The sequence below is a fragment of the Puntigrus tetrazona genome, chromosome 19, assembly GCF_018831695.1.
Source record: "Puntigrus tetrazona isolate hp1 chromosome 19, ASM1883169v1, whole genome shotgun sequence".
Taxonomy (NCBI): Eukaryota; Metazoa; Chordata; class Actinopteri; order Cypriniformes; family Cyprinidae; genus Puntigrus; species Puntigrus tetrazona.
The window spans coordinates 4732571-4752168 of NC_056717.1; the positions used below are offsets into that span (position 1 = coordinate 4732571).

Consider the following 19598-nt stretch of genomic DNA (forward strand, 5'->3'; position numbering starts at 1 on the left):
AGGAACTCTTTATCGTAAAAATAAAGAAACACTTCTTTTTTTTTTCCATTGTGATATGTGATATTATATTCATGATAATTAGTTTTTAATGCATTTTCCTCCCCAAATGTAAACCAGATACTATTGGACAATCAAAAGGTCTCTGTATTTATAAAATATACAGTAACCACTGTAATACTGTAAAATATTACTACAAATAACTGTTTTCTATTTCAAATCTGCACTTTACATGGTCTCACGATCCTTCAGAAATCATTCTGTTATTCGTTTATGATTATTTGTATAATAAAAAAAAGATCTTAACCCGGACCTTTGAATGGTAATATATCACGGTTTGCGCAAAAATCGTATTTTCGACCGTGATAATACTGTATTTTGGATCACGTGACACTGAAGACTGCAGTAACGGTGCTGAAAATTCAGAAAATAAATTACATTTCGAAACATATTCAAACAGAAGACGGTTATTTTAAATTGTAATATTATTTGGCAATATTACTGAATGTTTTGCATGCGGAAAGACTTCTGTTCGGTCAAAAAAAGGTACATATGTACCAAATGGGTTTGTTCGAAGTGAGATCATGGGAACCTTAAGACCTGAATTGTTTGTTTGTTTGTTTGTTTGTATCTTGACTGAATTAATTTTACAGTTGTTTCTGGTAATTCTGAGGCTTCTGGGTCACGATCGAAACAGCTCCGTGTAACATCACACAGCTGTCTTAACATTAGTGACATGATATAAAGACAACAGTCGACCCATAAAAACACACTTTACACCGACAGATACAGACAGCTTAAACAGGATGTCCCGTGCAAACAGAAAAGCGAGAGACTATCATCTTAAACGGGGAGTGTTTCTAAATAAGCGTATCATTCAGCATACAATACGTGTTCAGTGCTCTGGCTCAGTTTGAGAGAACAAACTCATCTTTTGTTAACTTCGTACCACACCCCAGCTATAAATAAAGCTGAGACTGATGTTCGGCAAACGGCCGGCCGTTCAAAGTTCGCCCGCTTCAGAGGCCCTTCTCGCACGATAATCTCGCTCGAAGAAAGACCCCGAGCGGCGTGTGACTGCAGACTCAACTAAACAGGCTGCAATTTCATTACATTTAAAGTAGGAAAAACAAACACATAACCATTCTGAGTCATTCTGATTCATGAACGATAAATGGCTGTAAAGAGTGGCACCTGTGAAGGAGCGGCGTTTGGTGTTGAGTTCAGTGGCCGTGCGGACGCCGGTGCACAGGTTCAGCATGATTAACATCGTCACGATCATGATTATACTCTGCCAGAGCAGCGGAGTCTCGAAGTAACGTCCGAACCTGGAAACAAAATCACACACACACACACACACACACACACACACAGACACAGACACACACAGCTCAGAGAAAAGCACAAACACTGTAACATTCACACTTCTCTTGACTAGTGTATTTCCTTCTTTTTCCTCTCAGGAACTGTATATTTCTCTCTTTCTTTGGCCTGTGATGTCTTCAGACAGCACGTGAGGACGCATTTTTCTCTCCTTGTTTTTGAAATAGAAATTTGGTAAGCTACAAGTATTTTATATTCGTGCATGTCAGCAGGTTGGGGCCCGATACTGCAAGACTAGCGAGACTTTGGTTTTAAACAGAATGTAAAATAAAATATAAATATAAAATATATTAAAATCTGTTTTTACAGAGATTTACATTTGACATCAACCCTTGACATGTATATACAAATGAGACGACAGTAAAAATTATAATAATACATAATAAAAAGTATTTTATTATATTATTTTGCTTACATAATGCGTGTTGTGCATACTTATATGTACATAAATACACATTTATGAATTATATATATATATATATATATATATATATATATATATATATATATATATATATATATATATATGCACATTAGGGCAGCAAAACGATTTGTCACAATTGATAGATTTACAATAAATTTTATATTTATAAACAATATTATGTACTTTATTTTAAATACACATGCATGTACATATTCAGGAACACACAAATAGATACAATATTTTAATATATACGTGTGTGCAAAATTTATATATACACATAATAAATATACACAGCGCACATATATGTAGTATATGACTATATATTTATATTTTGAATGGATTGATCACGACTAATCATTTTGCAGCCCTAATATACATGTCAATATTTACAATACGCGTAAATATATACGTGTCCACGCTAATATACACAGCACATACACACATGTAGTGCTGTGAAATGAAAGAGTGTGTACTGTGTATATTTATTACATACAAACACATGCTCATATGCATAAGCTTAATTAATATACACAGTAGACCTACATGCATCACACGAATGATGCAAAGAAAAATGCGATTAACTGATGTGACAGCACTAAAATACACATCAAAGTGGATTATGGCAGATCAGTGGCTTGCTTTATGGATCACATGATGGTGGAGATATGATAGCTCACCTGAACAGTATTCTCAATATGTTGGCCACCAGCAGCACCAGGCACACGTATGTGGAGAACCCCTCAGCATTCTGGGTCCTGCGGATGTCCCTGTACTGAGGGATGTATGGCACGACCCCTCCAAACACGATGGCAGCAGATGCGACCCAAGACACCACTTGATGGGCGACAAACACGACCTGATCCATAATCACTTCGTCCATCTTCGAGTGATTAGCTGTCCTTCGCGATTAAAAGCAACGCACCAGTCCGCTAACGTGATAAAATATAACCCGCTACTACTTTCTTCACATTTTAAAAAGTCACTCCTCGCCGATCACTGGACGCACGTTCTAAACGACGGCGGTAAATGTGCTCTCATCGTCCCAGTCGACGTCCACTGATTCATTAGATCCGATTCATTCAAGTGATTCCCCTAAGTGCGAATAAACGCTTGCTTGATCGACGGCGGCGGGTCCTCGGCGCGGGTCCGCGTTAGGCGACGTGTATCTGTCGTCTCGCGGAGATAAACAGAGAGCTGTAAAACATTTTAAAGCCACTGTGATCCTCTCTGCTACAGCTGGCTAAAGCTCACAACAGTACTTCCGTGTTGCAGACGTCACCGCGCGCTCATTACATATTCATGAGCCGCGAGGTCCTATGGCCGGTCGAGTTCGGTGACGCGCGTTCGTTTGATTGAACAAACAAGTAAATAAAGACGCAACGGTTTGTTTTCGATCAAACCCGGCGTTTCGGAATGTGAGGATTACATTTACCACAACATATTATATTAAATATAACATTAATATCGTAACGGGATCTTTGTGTCTTTGAATGATTTCGAAATCCAAATAATTACTATTAATTACATAATTCACGAAATCAAAATTAAACATTAGCAGCACCGTGCCATTCAAAAGATTCGCCTATCAGTATACTAGAAATGACACAAAAATATTTTCTGACAGGCTAAAAGGGTTAAACGTAGACATGGTGCCCTCTGTAGCCTACGAAAGAGGAAGTTTTTACAGCGCGTGCGAGCAAGTATTCAGAGCGAGAAGTTATACGGTCCTTTTATTCTGAAGCACACATCTCCAGAGATCTCCGAGATCAAATCACACGGCTGTTGTTTTCACGCTCGGTCCAGATATCGTTGCCTAGAGCTAAACCTACCAACTGACCCGACACACGAGCAGCTCAAACACAGCTCATGGCAGGACCCGAGTCAAAAGCCGCCAAAGACTTGACTGCAGTGGTAAATAACGATCGTTTTAATCGAATTATAGTATTTTTGCGTTCGCTGATGTTGCTTTAAGGTTCGACAAATCTGCTCCGTTCATTTCTCCCGGCAGATGGAGACCACGATGCAACAACTTCAGAGCAGGTTTCAGAACTTATCTGACCAAATCATCTCCAAAAATATCCTTTCCTTCGCCTAATCTTGTTTTACGAAGCAGCTGCATATGCTTGGATTCAACTTCGTTCACTGTCACAGCACGAACCGTGTTTGAGACCCAGTAACGATGGCAGCAGCACACACTTCTGAGCAGTCGAAAGTAGTCTACCTCACTTTAGCAGGGCGCTTGTTATTAGACATGTAGACTTTTATTTAGCATAATCGATCAAAGGCAAAGACATTTAAAAGTTATCATGGTTTCGGCAAAAATACACAAGCCTAGCACAACTGTTTTATGAAAAGAAATGATAATAACCATAAATGTTTCTTGAGCAGCAAATCAGCATGATTTCTATAGAGACTCGATTGATGATGATAACTTTGCATCATATTTTACTCCATTTTTGATCAAACGAATGCAGCCGAACACCTTGAAGTACTGACTCCACGCTCAAGAAAAGTACCGTACTCATTCTAACATTAGAGTATAGAATTTTTAAAAGCGTTGTATTTATCTTGAGGTCCGTTTGGACTCCCGTACAACGCATCCCTCGCTTGTGCGTGCTTCATTCTGTGTGAAACCATTTATTGCAGGGCCGTAAAACTGGCTTCCTGGAGGGAGCTCAGCTTCTGCCCCAAGTAAACCAGACCCGATCCAGATAATCAAGTCCTTCAGGATTATTTGAACGTGTGTTGAACCGGCTCCATACTAGTGTCCTGTTCAGTTCCTGAGCATCTTTAGGAGCGGCTTCGGCTGAAACCTGCAGGTCTGGATGCCCCCCCTGTGCTATACAAAGGGTTTTCCTTAATGCCTGAACTGGACGAGATGGGAACGCGTATAGATGACCTGGAGAAGAACGTCGCTGATCTCATGACGCAAGCAGGAGCTGAGGAGCATTATAAATCAAGGCAAGTGCAATATTCGGTCTCCCATTTAAAGCTTGGGCAACGACTGAAGATGTTTTAAACGGTAATGTTTCTGTTTTTCTGTGCAGTGGCTTTGAAGAGAGACCAAGCTGACCAAAGCACTGAGCAGAAGCCTTTGGAGACGTTTGAGATCAACACAATATTTCTATGCATGAATTATTTAACAGTGCCTTATTTTCTTTGTATGATGTGGATCTTGTGCCTAAAGCAATAAATGAACTTGTTTGGCCTGTTGTGTTAAATCTTCTCCAGGACATCATATAAACTTAAAAAGGAAACATTTAACAGGTTTAATATATAAATGACCTCTCCCTGACAACTTCAGTGATCTTTGAAAGCTTCATCGGTCCGTTTTAATGTGAGAAATTCAGTTTTTCTTTTAAATTTTATTTTCTAAATTAACCCACCTGCTAATAATCATGTACAACGTTGCTCAACATTTGCCTTTTTTTTTAACAATTTGGCATTTTTGTATTGTCATTTAAATTTGAGATTTTTATATTAGATTTTCATCACCACCCTACTGTTTTCTCACGACATTGATAATTAATATAGTTCATCTTTCTGTTTAACAGAATTTGATATACATAATAACCCCATTTAACATTATTTAATGAACGAGTTAGTCAAAGTAATTAAAAATGACTAAATATGTGTAATCCAGATTATGGGACTAAGTGTAATCTTCATCCGGCAGGTGGCAGCATGGTTCCTCTCTTCTTCACTGCAGTAAATAATCAGGGTGATTAAATCAACTGAACCGGTGTTGCAGGTCTTCGACCAGACCGGAATTTAGTCTGGATTTATGTATCATATACGACCCTGGACTTCCGTTCATGCGTGGTGTGTTAGGATAGGACAACATGTGGAGTCTGATGGAGCAGAAAATCCCCTTTGAAAATGTCCAAATTAAGTCATTAGCGATGCGCATTACTAATAAAAAAATAAGCATTTATGTATTTACGGTAAAAAAATGTTCAAAATATCTTAAAGGAACGTGGTCTTTTCTTGATATCCTAATGATGTTGGCCTAAAAGAAAAATCAGTTTATAGAATAACATTGAATAATATATTTTTTTGACTCATACAGTGTATTGTGGGTTATGGCTACAAGTACATTAGATAAATGAAATAAATAAAACAGTAATGAGAGCTTCAAGTAATGGGTTTTTAGTCTACATTATGTTTAATGTATATTTTTATATTTACAAACATTTAGGTAACCTATTTAACTTCCTGAAACATTCTTTTTTGCCGGTGCTTTGTTCCTTGTTTTGTGATAAACGTAAAAATACAGCCGTCAAACCTCCCAAAACTTGTTGTCAAACAGCAACAAGCGGATATATTGTCCGCTAAATAACGGCAAGACCAACTTATTCCCATCCTGCGTTTGAATCGTAAAAATGTCCCCCCGGTGGTGCTTGCGTGAAATATCGCGAGACTTGTGCGGGCGCCATTCACCAAAGCTACGCCGCTTCCGCGGCCCCGTGGTTGTCAAGGGAGACTACGGAAGAAGCGTGACGTACGCCCGTGGGCCGGACCGTGAGTTGGAGAAAGGGAATGTCGATCGGCGAGAGATCGGTTACAGAGGCGGCCGGGAGCGTCAACAGAATGGGTGAGTATTTGCTCTCGGTCGCTTTGTTAAACTCGCGGTTGGTCAAACTCTTCTGTAAGCAGTTTTTACGGCTTTGTTTGCGCGCGCGGTGTTTTGAATACGCGTGCGTTGCTGCGCGCGGAAGATGCGTTTCCTGAGCGCGCTCGTAGACAAATAGATCCGCTCGAGCTCCGTTTCAGCCCAGTCTTCGCTCTGTATGTCGGTATCACAACGCTTAATGTCGCTTTTCAAGTCGAAGTGGTTTATTTTAATGGTTACGCTTGCAAATACGTACTGCGGGTGGTAGAGTGACCGTACCGGATAGTGACTCCGTGCTACTCGATCACAGTGCTGTGGTATTTTCATTGTACTTGGAAGAACGCCGTAATAAACGAAACACGGCATTATCCACAGTGTTTTGTCCGGGAAAATACCGGCAGGACGGGCTTGAGCAGTAAACGCAGTGCTGCAGCTTTGGTCTGTCCTTCTGGGGAAAAGAAACAGCTCCCTGCGTCTGTCACTCTCAGCTTTGGAGAAATATTCAAATGTGTGTGTTGCAGCAGGTCAGGGGTGTCGCCTTCCTGCGGAGTATGGCTCCAGAGCTAATTAAACACACATGATGCCTAGTTTTTATTCACGAGACATCTCATCGAGCTGTTAGGGTACTGAAAACCTTTAGGCAGGTGTGCTGGAGTTAAACACCCGAAAGCGGTCCTCCAGAAGCAGGAGAAATGATTGCTTACCGTTGGATGGATGACAATATGGATAGATCTATTTTTTTTAGCCTTTAGAGGAGTGGACAGAGTAATGGATTGGGCTCATGTAGATAGATAGAGCAATGGAAAGATTGGGCACATGGAGATAGATAGGTGGTAGATGGATGGATGGATGGATGGATGAATGGGTGGATAGATCTGTAAACGGATTGATTTCTTTATACCCGAATAATCCATCTTGTTCCCATTTTAAAAGAAATGCACAGATATGAAGAAAGCGCTACATAGATGCAATACATCAGTTTTTCTTTTTGAAACATTAATTGCATTGTGTTTTTTTTTCTCCAAACTGTTGTTTGGTGGTAATTAACGTCTGAATAAACTGGAAGGTGACACATATAGGCTATTTCTGGGTGAAGCACGGTAACGACTAGAAGGCTGGGCTTGATCTTAGCACGCCTCCACGCCGCCTCTATCTGGAAGCACACTGACTGTTGGCAGGTTTAGGAAGTTCTGCCCAAGCCGTCAGATCGTTATTATCGTCAAAAAAAAGGGAGCACATGTTCCAAATTTGACTTTAGAGCACTTTTCCTCCCCATTGGATTTGCTTGCATGGTTTATTCGTCCATCAAGTGACTAGTAAAGTGTGCGCGCGCTAACAAAGTACATAATCAAGTCTGATTTCATGCAGACTTCATCATTTAAGGTGTTGTAGGTTAGTCTTTACTTGTAAGCAGCATAACGTCTTATACAAAGTCTACAAAATAAAATTGTCCTATAGCGACACGCAACGTGATCATCTGTGAGTTAGACGTCTCATGAGATCTCTTGAGATCCTTGTTTGGTGAGAAGAATTCCTCCATTATTGATGCTTGGATCACATGGCTATTGCTCGAATCGGTCCCGGCCGTTCACATGTGACTGTGTGTGTGTTTTTTTTTTTCCATGGTAAGACCTGAGGCTTCACAAAACAAAAATGCAGTTGAGTTTGTTCCTGAATTCGGTGGATTTCATCCTACATCAAACTTGCAGCACTTTACCAAAAAGGAATAACCTAGTTTAATTTTCATTTTGTTTTGAAAGTTAATTGTTACAGTTTAAAGAATTCAGTTAATTAGAAATAATTAGAAATAATTTATTAAATCAGGAACACAGAAAATTTAAAGTGGAAAATCATTTGTAAATATGTGTTTAAAAAGGGTCTACCTTGGTAAACAGTATATATATATCAAAACATAATGGTTTAAGGTCATCTAAATTCAGGTTCATTTAAGGTTCAACGTCTAAATGAATCGTGCAGTTGGCAGTTAATTTTGGACCCTGTTGACACTTGCGAGTCAGTCATATCCTGTGAAGTCCTAGTCGAAAATGTCAAAAAAGGATATCGCTGTATCTCATTTACTCCTTATCGTTGCTTTGACTTTCTGTCTGTCTTTCTTTGCTGCTTTAGGTTCATGCTACCGCATCTCTTCCGGCAGTTAAGCCACATACAAAAACATGTCATTGTTTCAAGACTGCAGTCACTCTCTTGCTCTCTTCCCTTTAGATCTCTGCGAGGGTAATGGCTTTGGTCAAGTGTCATCGAAAAAATCCCTTAAAGGGATAGATGACCCAAAAAACGAAAGTTGTGTCATCATTTACTCGCTCTCATGATGTTCCAAACCTGTTTCCTTTTATCTCTTCTGTGGAACGAACAAGAAAGGCATTGCAGAGTGTTCAAGCTGCAATGAAATTTGCCAAAATTAAAATTGTCATTAATTACTCGCCCTCATGTCATTCCAAACCCGTGATACCTTCATCTTCGGGAACACAAATGTTGATATTTTTGATGAAAGTCTGAGAGCTCTCACCTAGAGGAAAGCATACGCATGCATTGTGATACTCTCTAAAATGACAAAAGACGTAACTAAGGGGAGCAGAATGGTTTTCTTTGCGCAAAACAAGTATTCATGTAGCATTGCAAAACTGAAGTTGCATCACTGATGGACTGTTTACCAATGTATTTACTGTTTCTGGAGCTGGATCATTTCAGTTGGCGAGTCAGGTAGCTCTCTATTTTGATCAAGAATATCTTAATTTGTGCTCCGAAGGTCTTGCGGGTTTGGAACGACGCAAGGACCTTTACATTCATGGCCATATACTGGTTGAAGGCATCCATCTACCCCCTAAACACCCACATCAGACCCAGAATGTGACCTTCAGATGCAGTCATGTATATCACATGTGTGGTGGAAGCCCTGGCGTGCTTTTATTTTTGCCCGTGTGAACCTTTGTGGACTATTTCTGTCGACGCTTCACCACAGGGAAGTTCAGTTAGTAGTTTAGATTTTGCTGGTGTGTTTAGGCCATGCAAATTTGTATGAGAGCGTTTACTGTAATGGTTCATTGAGATGTTCCTCTTCAGATACGATGAGCGTCTCTGCTTTTACAGGCTTTTAGTCTGGAAGAAGGAACCTATGCGTTCCTCTCAGACTTCCCCTGTGTGTGACCGTGTGTTCACACCTCACACCTGCTCTCTAGAAGAACACCCAACGATAACATCAGCAGGAAGTGGTGCAGGATGTTCGTAACGCACTTTCATTTGTAGTTTCAGGAAAGCGTGTTGCTTATTCATTGTGTGGGTGGATAAACTAGAGTAAAATCTCCAAGACAAACAACATAAATGCAGTATTAAAGGGATCGTTCCCTAGAAAAGGAAACAACAGACTGGTAAAAGTATAGTAGTAGTTGGTTTAGGAATTGGAAGTTACATTTTTGCTTTCTTTCTAATGAAAACGATTATTTTAAATGCACTTAACTTCGACTTTTCACTTAAGTTCTTAATTTGCTGCTTATTAATAGTTAGTAAGGAAGTTAAGTTTAGGTTTAAGTTTGGATGGGATAAGGCATGTAGAATGAGGAATTAATATGTACTTAATTAGCACTAATAATTGACTAATATTCCAGTAATATGTATGCTAATAAGCATCTAATAGGTGTAACCGTAAAATAAAGTGTTACTGTTTTTTTTAGCCTTTGAACCATTTGCCTATGTTATGAAAATGTGATTGTCACTGAATAACTATATTTAGCATGAATGTTGATCTGTTCCGACTTTAAAAGACTCTATAATGCTGCTTTACATGAGCTGATTTGCCGCTCTTTTACTGCGCGTTGCAGACTTTCTCAATCATCAGTCTATCCAGCTGCACATGTTCCAGGACGCTTGCTTTTGTAGCGTTAGCAGAATAACATGAAAGTTTTGATAGTCAAATGAGTCGGGGCTTATGGTATGCTGCAATCCCAGATCCATGCGTTTGATGATTTGCTGTTTCAGCAGAAAGAAAATGCTATTCAGGGTTCGTTCAGTGAGATGATTCTTCAATTAAGTCAGTTTTACTGGCAGCCTGAGCGCTGTGACAGTTTATCTCTAAAAACCCATTTCTTGCCTTCCTGTAATTCTGTATGTTTAGAGAAGTGGTTTGGTCACGCAGCAAAGAGAAAAGACTACTTTTAGGACTAAAATAAACTGATATGTACAGAATCTTCCTCAGATGTGTTTCTTTCCTAAACTAATGTCCATATCTTATTGCGTGTGGTTTGATAGATCACATGTGATCGGCTCACCTGAAATAGATCTTAATGCCAGGTGTCAACACGACCTTTGTTCTCATTGTTTTTGATTGACAGTTTAGTTGAAGCTCTTAGTGAGTGGCAGACCTCTTAATGTACTTCAGCTGTTATCTATCTCTGACTTATTCTGTCTCTTTGTGTTTTATTTTATGTACGTGGATGCTTTTCTCCCTGCCTGGCGGAATCTGATCATCTCTTCATCTGTTTATCCATCGATCTGTGGAACAACGTGATCTGAATGCTCTCCAAAGTAGCAGTAAGTATGCGGAGTCAAATGGATATGTTGTTCAGCTCCTCGAAAGATCTCTAAATTCTGGAGCCTATGCTGCACAATAGCTTAAACTTGAAACTTGAACTTGAATATTCAGCGCAAAATGGCAAGATCAGCTGAATGAAAATGCAGATTCTATATGCCAATAGATGCCGCTTAATTAGATCCCATAATACCAAATACAAGAGTACAGATTTAAAGGGTTAGTTCACTGCAAAATAAAAATGTATTACTTGCTCACCCTCATTTCGTTCCAAACCCACAAGACCTTTGTCTGATTGAATTTTTGATGAAATCTGAGAGCTCTCAGATCCTCCACAGACTGCAACACTGCTGAAATGTTCCCAGCTCCAGAAACACAGTAAATACATCGGGAAAACGGTCAACATCAGTAGCTCAACTTCAGATTTGTGTTGCTACGATAACAAAAATAACATAATTTACTCAGCCATACTTCTAGTTACATCTTTTGCTATTTTGGAGAGCGTTGAATACGCACGCTTTAACATATACGACGTAATGAGCACGCATGTGTTGTGATACTCTCTATAATGGTGGAAGACGTAACTGAGGGAATAAGAATGGTTGAGTAAATTACGGCTTTGGAGCGACATGAGGGTAATTAATGACAGAGTTTTAATTTGGGGTGAAGTAACCCTTTTAAGATAAACATCTGTCTCGGTGTGAAAAGGTGTTTAAGTTGGCTTTTAGTTAAAGCCATTTCTGGTGTCCAGAGTATCACGTTTGGTTTTTATTTTGTAAGCATGCATACCGTCATTTTCATAAGAAAATGCGAAACCCTGTGCGGTTGTGACAGATGGCCGCCTACGTGTTTCTCACTTGTAGTGTTTTGTCAGTCAAGCCTGCTAAAGCCACTGACTGTGTTTGGTTTTGGTCTACAGCAACAGAAGAACCTTGAGGGGTACGTGGGGTTCGCAAATCTCCCCAACCAAGTGTACAGAAAGTCTGTGAAGAGGGGCTTCGAATTCACTCTAATGGTCGTTGGTGAGTATCTTCTGTCCTGTTTATCCCACTGACTGCTGGCCATTGATTTCCTTTCTTTACTATAAATGAAAGCTCACGTGTCACTCGAGAGCACTCATAACTAAAGCCTGCAATGGCCTTTTTTTGCGTTCTCCAATAGACCTTTGATTCATTTTTCAAAGTGTTGAGCTTTTTTTCTCCCACACAAGAAACTAGTCATCATTTTACATTATCAGACCAGTATGACGACTTCTGTGGATCACACAATAAAATGTAATAGCCGGACAGTCCTCATTCCCTTACTTGTTGCGTAGAAAGGAGTAGCATGAACAGCCTGCTAAATTACTTCTTGACTTTTTTTTCACAAGCCAAATAAATGATGCCTAAACTGTCATTTTTGCGCAAACAGTGCTTTTAAAAGCAGATTGTATTCCTTTTTGAGGTTTGCGACAAACGGACAGAAGCATGAGCGAAGCGTTAATGAAAACAGGGTCAGAAACGGAGGGCTGTTGACCCAGCCTGCAGCGCTATGTGGATTATATGCGCTCATGTGTCTAGCGGTATACGGTTTCATGCGGGCCGCTTCATGCCAGGCGCTGGCAGCTGTGCGCTGAAATGCATCACTGATGGATTTCACATGGAAGAACGGAACCAGAGAGCAGGGCTCGAAGAAATGAGCATTCAAAACAAATGTGCTTCCCATTCTCCCATGGACCTGGGGTTTTTCCCCCTCCTCTGGAATGTGTGTGTGTGTGTGAGCGTGGCCTAGTGGGTGGGAAGTTTCCTGTAATCCCATTCATTTGGCTTGGCCTGAGGACTCGTATCTACCTCCACCTTCAGCTCTTCGAGCCTCAGACTGGCCCCCGACGCCCACCTGGGGTCACCTCAGAGCCGAAGCGGTGTTTTCTGACTGTATTCCCGAATTCCATCTCCATGGGATTTTTGGGAGCAGCTACGCCCTGGAGTTTCCCCCTGTGCTGCACGCTGGGCAGGAAACGAGCTTTTAGATGGCAATTTGGTGTACAGCGTGTAATTAGAATCGCATAGTAATTGAAGAAGTGCAGTGCTGTCAAACACTTCCAGCTATCTCTCTCTCTCTCTCATTGGACGATGAAGACCCAGATGTTGCTGTTGTTGTTGTTCTCGGTGGGATGGACCCCGTGGTTGTCTATGGTTTCAGACTTGTCTGTTGTCTGATAGTAGGATAGAGTCATGAGGCTGGTTAAAGTCAATATTTACCAATGATTAACCAGCTGCTTGTAAGGATTGGCCTTGATCTTGGCGGGTGTAGAGGCATTGAAGTCTGTTCTTCTTTCTTTTCCCTTCTTTAGATTTGTTTATTGTCAGTGTTAAGGATTATTAGCTTTAAGTTTTGCTGAAAAATGATGGTTTGTCTTCCACATGTTAAGTTTTTACAGTATTTGGACAGCAACAGTGTATGTATAATCTTGAAATGGTTTGCATATCATTTCAGATTTAGGTTTGCTCGCCGTTTTTTGATTTGACCTTTATTGCACTCAATCAGTAAACAGACTGCAATATTTGATATTTATTTGCATTCTGAATTACATCTATTTGCATACCGATACTATTGATCTTCTGAATTGCATACTGAATTATGATTGGCCGGTAACACTTACAGTTACACCTATTAGTTGCTGCTCTTTCTCATCTGCTCTTTCTCATGTCAGTGAAAGCTTTTAGGAAGTTCGTAGTAAACTCTGTCCCTCCTTTTCCTGCTTCCCAGCTCCCACCGCCCCTGTCATGCGATGGGGAGTTCCTCTGAAATAAACTCCCCTGGTTTACACAGCTGTGGGACATTTCCTTTAAAGGAAGCGCCGGACCCTCTCCGGTCCTCCTGGTGGGCTTTGGGGCTGAGCTGCTCCAGTGGCAGGACTCTCACCTCTCTCTGCTCCGGCTTTCCGTAACACTCGGCGCCTCTTGTTTAGATTGTGGATTGTAGTGTTTGAGGAGTGTGTTCAGTAATGTCGGTTAGATGAATGCGTGTTGTGTGTCGTTCTTCATCTGTTCGGGGCAGGCCTGTAAGGATTTGACACGGCACAAACAGAGAATTTCGTAATGCGCAGAGACTGGGCGGGTTACAGATACCGCAGTTTTTGCATTTTTGGGCGGCTGACAGGAAAGCCCTGATCTGTCATCATTCTTTAGGCAGAGTTCAATGAAGGACTCTGTAATTAGCTCTGGTGTTAAAATGCTAAGCCTTCTGCTCAGTCACATCTCTGTTTCTCTTTCTGTCCTCTACACACACTCAGATCCCTAGCGTGGAGTGATTCAGAGCAAAACTACTTAAAGGAAAACTTCACCCAAAAATCTGTTGTCAATTACTCAACCTCATGCTTTTCTAAACCTGTATATCTTTCTTTCTATATAAAACCAGAATGTACTTTTTCGCCAAATCTGTCAGTGGCAAGCAAACAGGATAAACTGACCAATCATAAATAGTTTTTCGCAATATTAACACTGCTATTTAGCTTTTATGCATATTTGTAGTTAACAAAGGTCTATTGTTTCTGCCACACAAAGTGAAACAGCACCTTTCATAATTGTGTTGTCTTGTGGTTCCTCATTATTTCATTTTGAGGGCTTAGTGTTTCACATACGCTTCATGAGATAAGAATAAAAGATTAAAGTCATGCACAATATGCACTTGTAGTGGCAGTTTTTGAGCTAAAAAGTCCAATTTGGTTTCCTAGTAGACTTGCTCACATTATGGTCAGTTAGACTAAAAAAACGTTTGTCGTTTTCTGCACTAAATGCTCAAGTTGCTGTAGTTATGTTTTTTCAATTTAAATATCGACTTATAGACCAACTAGTGAGTTTTCTTAAAGGGATAGTTCACCCAGAAATGAAAAATCTTTCATTAATAGCGTGTCGTTCCAAACCCTTTATTCATCTTCAGAACACACATTAAGATTTTTGGGATGAAATCCAAGTGCTTTCTGACCCTTCACTGACCGTAATGTTACTGACACTGTCCAAAACAAGTGACATCAGTGGTTCAGTTGTAGCAAATGGAGCTGCGAGAATATTTTTTATGTGCAAAGAAAGAAGAAATTAAAAATTCAACACATGGCAACCATTCCAACATATAACATGTTTACAGCTGAGAAGATTCTTGCCATTTTATTCATTTTGAGTTTTGGCTGGAACTCAGAAGCAGCAGCAGATTATTCACAATTGTTCTTTCTATACAATAAAAGTGAATAGTAATGGATGCTGTGGAGCTGCAAAAAGTATAAAGAAGATTCATGGAGTCGTTCGTACGGCTCATGGGAGCAGTTCTTGAAACTTTCTGCAATTCTAATCAAGACGGTCATGACGTTATCATTGCAGCAGCATTTTTATTTTTTGGAGATTTCCAACAGCTGTGTGGAATAAACCATCTACTTTGTGTTCCACTGTAGAAAAAAGAACATTTTTGGAGTGACGTTTATCCCTTTAAAGCGTTCGTGCTAAATGAGTTTCCTCAAGCAGCTGCACGTTACGATATTATTAAAAACGATAATTCCACGAGATCTTCTGCTTTTTATGTGAATTTCTTCCAGCAGGGAAATTCTTCACTCTGGCAGGCCTGCATTCAGGATCATATGTCTCCCAGCAGTAACTCCACCGTCGTGGCTGTTTTTCTGGTCTCTCCGCTGCGCTGATTTCACTCCAGAGAATGGCAGGAGTGCGTCCCAGTGCCTGCTTCTCTCCTCCGCTTGCCTCGCCTGCTTTTGTTGTTTCCCTAATTCATAATGACGTTTTAAAGAAGACCGTATTTCACTCGCTGTTTTCACAAGACCACAGGCCCGTTTCAAAAACCTCATTCAGCAAGCAAAATAAATCCTGTAGGACTTTTCTTCATTCTGCTCAACGATAGCGATTGCTTTTGCATCTCTCCAGGCAATGAGTGATGGCGAGGTCGCTGTTGTTCTGCCCTTCTGGAAACATTTAGGATTTGAAAGAAGCTTTTTCTCTCTGTGTTTTACGGGCTGTGGAAGTGGCGCAGGGCTGGGCACTTGTTAAAGGTCAGGAGAGAAGCCCAGCGTTGCTCTGTGCCAACATGCACCCAGTTTCCTTCACACTGTCCTCTTTGTTTCCAAGCCTTACAGGAACCACGTCGCCATGCATCCAGCTGATGAATCGCACACGGAATTGTTCTGTGAAAAAGTCACTTGTTGTTGGAGGCTTATGCATTGTGAAGAAGCAGTGGAAGTGTGTGGAAATCAAATGTCAGCGATATATTTGTTTAACAGGGTGGAGTTTTGTTTTTTTTAAGAACATGAAGAAAATGTTGGGTTTTCAGTCGAGATTGCTGGTGCTTGCTGGAGTGGTATTGGATTTTGAAGGTAAATGCTAAATAGTCAGTTATATGCGGACTAGTGCAAGCAATATAATATAACTTCATTTTAAGGCAACCAGCTTCAACAGAAGTTTCTATAACTCCTACAAAAATAAGTTTCGAAAATGTGTTTTGTTTTTTCTTAAGCCAGTTAAAAAAACTGTGCTGGACGAGTTGAACACTTAAAGGTTTAAAGGCCGAGGGTTAAAGGTTAAGTATGGGCAGTGGTGAAATAGATGCTTGTCTTGGCAAACACCGCTAATAAAGTTTATAATGTCTTGTGAACATCATCTCTGTTTGTCTTGGTTCTCGACATGCTCTCTGGTTCTTCTCCTGGTTTGTACTTTATCATACAGTCCGCGTTTCAGACTGTTTAGATTTCCCTTCGTCTGTCCTGCTAAATAGTTGTATTCTCTTGTGGTTCATGGAATTCCACACATTTCTGATGCCGTCTGCACTTTCCCAGACTCGCAGGCAGGGAACGACCCCATATAAGTTAATGTCGGAGTCGATCACATTATGCCACCCCTCCAGACTAGTTTCCTGTTTTTTGAGTTAAGTTGAAAAACGGCAGCATCCCAGGCTTTCCAAGAGCTGCATTTTGTGGATTTGGGGCCTTATAGGGGCCTATGATTTCAGCAAAACGAGAACCGAATGATTGAATCCAATAAAATTGTTGTCAATTAAAAGTCAAAAGTAGGGCTCTATGTAAATTATTAAACTGGTTTGCAACACTTAATGTGTTTTGGGTTTTTTTACATTTTGTAAGATGAACATTTTGACTGTTTTATGAATTCATTGGCTTTATAATGAAGCTTTAAAATGGCAGTGAATGGTGGAATTTTTTTATGATGGATGGATGCACTTTCTTGGGCTTCAAAATCTCAACACCCATTCACTGCCATTTATAAAGCACATATATAAGAGCACATTTTTTTAATATATAACGTCTGTTGTATTCGTAAGAAAGCCATGTACAACTAGGATGGCTTTAGGATGACTAAATCATGAGGTCATTTTCATTTTTGTTAAACTTTCGGGTGAACAGAGTTCAGAAAATGGTAAAATGTGGAAAATGAAATGAAACAAATTTCATAAGACCACAGCCTTAGCAGGCACCACAAATGTTTAATGAGAAGACACACAAGCGGAGTCAGAGTGAATGATGGCTGTTCAGATTCTTTGGAAATCTGCAGACTCAAATTCCACTCATTGTTCAGCGTCCAACAGAAGTGATGAGTGAGTCATGTCCTGAAACCTCCGGCGTAACCTCTCGTTCTCTGTCCTGCAGGAGAATCAGGTTTGGGGAAGTCAACGCTCATCAACTCCCTGTTCCTGACAGACTTGTATTCTCCAGAGTACCCTGGACCCTCTCACAGAATCAAGAAAACCGTTCAGGTAAGATCTGCCTTTACCGTCGTCAATGATTCCCTCCACAAAAACCCACTAGGATTTTGAATTGGTTTTAGGATTACTGTAGAAAATGAGCTCTGTGATTAGTTTGATTCATACACAAATGCAAGCAAAACACAAGCAAAACACTAAAAGTAGGCTATAAATGAAGTACACTACGGTCACATGACTTGAGCATCACTACAATTAAGCTTCAGACAAGTCTCTCTCTTCAAAAAGATTTTCCCTCGTAATGAGGCTTTGAAAGCTACCAGGGAGTAAATGAGGTTAGGCGTTTAACCAAAAACACATTTAAAAACCCATTAACCTCAGGAGGATGGAACTGAAAGTGCTGTAATGCAACTTGTTTATGGGTTCCTGCAGTGTTTCTCGCAGCTGCATCGCATACGCTTCAGTCTGTCTTCTGGGGAGTGCAGTCTCTTGCCAAATCAGCAGTATTCTCGCATCTGCTCTAGTATCAGACTTTTAACTTAGGAGCTCGTAGCACTGTTTCCTCTAGGATCTTTTTCAGCTGTGGCGGCAGGACCATGACCACGCCCCGTCCTCCTCAAGAATCACGTGCACATAGGATTTAATTTAACTAAAAAAGACAAGTAAATAATAAAATGAGATTGAATAAATGAATGACAAGCTATAGCACAAACAAAAACAATATACTTTTTACCACTGAAATGGCATTTTTCTAATTTTATTAGAAATATGTTCTTAAGTCAAATTCAAAAATGTATATTTATAAGCTTACATTTTTTAAATTAAAACAATGAGATAAGATGTACAATGAGACCAATAATTTATCACATGAAATTGGTATTAATAAAAAATTATTTGTACTGCAGAGGTGGCACAGAAGAACACAAACGTGGTTTATTAGGGACATTTTCAGACATTTAATGAGCATGAGTACAATTAAAGTGATAACTTCGTGTTAACAATAATCTTTTGAATATAACATTTTGAATTTTATAAATAACTGAAATTATAGGTTAAAAATGACGGCACATCGCTGATTTTATCCTTGAATCATTCATTTAAATGTTTGGACAGCTGATTTGTTAATAAATTAATCAAGTGGATGCCTTTATGAATGGGTGAATTTTGAATCACTGACTCATTAGATTTGTTTAAATGCACATGAAACACCGCTGTATTTGCCATGAGATGCATAGAGGCTGAGCTGTTAGTTTATTTGGCCGTTTTCATCTTATAGTCAGATAACGCAGATTCGTATTAAACTGAACTGTTTATTAAATCAATATCACATTCGCAAACTAGCTTAATAATTTTTAAACGCTCTCCTTAGCTTTATTTAAGACCTCTTACCCTCCTTGGTTTGGTGTGGCGGCCCATCACGTTAGAGTGAGTGTATCTTCCTATTTCTCTGTGAAGTGGCCTGCAGCTGTCAGTCACTTGAACATCAGAACTGGATTGGCAGGCGCTGTCGATCACTGTCAAGCCCAGGTGTGGCCCATCATCCCTCACTGGCTTCTGTGGTATGCGGTTCGTCGGCTATTGTGAAGAATGCCAAGACTTTAAGGTGTTTTTGCAGTCGTTAAGACACGATCCAGCTCTTAGAGGTTTTGTGGACCTCTTTCATGAGGTACTTTCTTATCTTAGACTCTGTAGATTTGCACAGCTGTGTGAAACGCCATACAACAGCTATCTTGATTGAGATAAGTGTGATGCATTACGTAACTGTGCACTCATATGACTGTCACGAACAGAGATGTGTTTGCACATGATGCACTGAAATCATTCGCAGTCCAACAGAAATCAGTTCATCTAGTTTTTGACGTTTAGGCATTTTAGGTTTTAGTTGTTTTTTGTTTTTTTTTGTTTTTTTTGCAGATCTGCACAATTTGAGCAATGTTTTGTTGTTAAAT

The 19598-nt window shown here is 40.0% G+C and overlaps 3 protein-coding genes across 7 annotated transcripts in view; 2 read left to right on the forward strand and 1 right to left on the reverse strand.

Moving 5' to 3' along the window:
* Positions 1–3090, reverse strand: part of LOC122323748 (solute carrier family 66 member 2) — a 28339-nt gene extending 25249 nt beyond the window's left edge. Inside the window, exons 1-2 of one of the 2 annotated variants that reach the window (XM_043217841.1) lie at positions 2482–3090; positions 1192–1325 (exon numbers count right to left, since the gene is read on the reverse strand). In XM_043217841.1, the coding sequence (XP_043073776.1) occupies positions 1192–1325; positions 2482–2684 (337 nt within the window). In that variant the 5' untranslated portion in view covers positions 2685–3090. The remainder of the gene's footprint in view (positions 1–1191; positions 1326–2481) is intronic. The other variant, XM_043217842.1, reaches the window with a different exon arrangement.
* Positions 3091–3188: 98 nt separating this feature from the next.
* Positions 3189–5025, forward strand: LOC122323749 (heat shock factor-binding protein 1). Its single transcript, XM_043217843.1, has 4 exons — positions 3189–3715; positions 3813–3879; positions 4675–4765; positions 4852–5025. Exons 1-4 carry the CDS (start codon positions 3671–3673, stop codon positions 4874–4876), a joined length of 228 nt encoding a protein of 75 aa, XP_043073778.1. The 5' UTR covers positions 3189–3670; the 3' UTR covers positions 4877–5025.
* A 1230-nt stretch (positions 5026–6255) lies between these two features.
* Positions 6256–19598, forward strand: part of sept7a (septin 7a) — a 34860-nt gene continuing 21517 nt past the window's right edge. For 2 of the 4 annotated variants that reach the window (XM_043217818.1, XM_043217821.1), the window contains exons 1-4: positions 6256–6398; positions 6458–6459; positions 11879–11981; positions 17597–17703. In XM_043217818.1, the coding sequence (XP_043073753.1) occupies positions 6344–6398; positions 6458–6459; positions 11879–11981; positions 17597–17703 (267 nt within the window). In that variant the 5' untranslated portion in view covers positions 6256–6343. Of the gene's footprint in view, positions 6399–6457; positions 6460–10956; positions 10962–11878; positions 11982–17596; positions 17704–19598 lie in introns of all 4 variants that reach the window. The other 2 variants (XM_043217817.1, XM_043217820.1) reach the window with 1 other exon arrangement.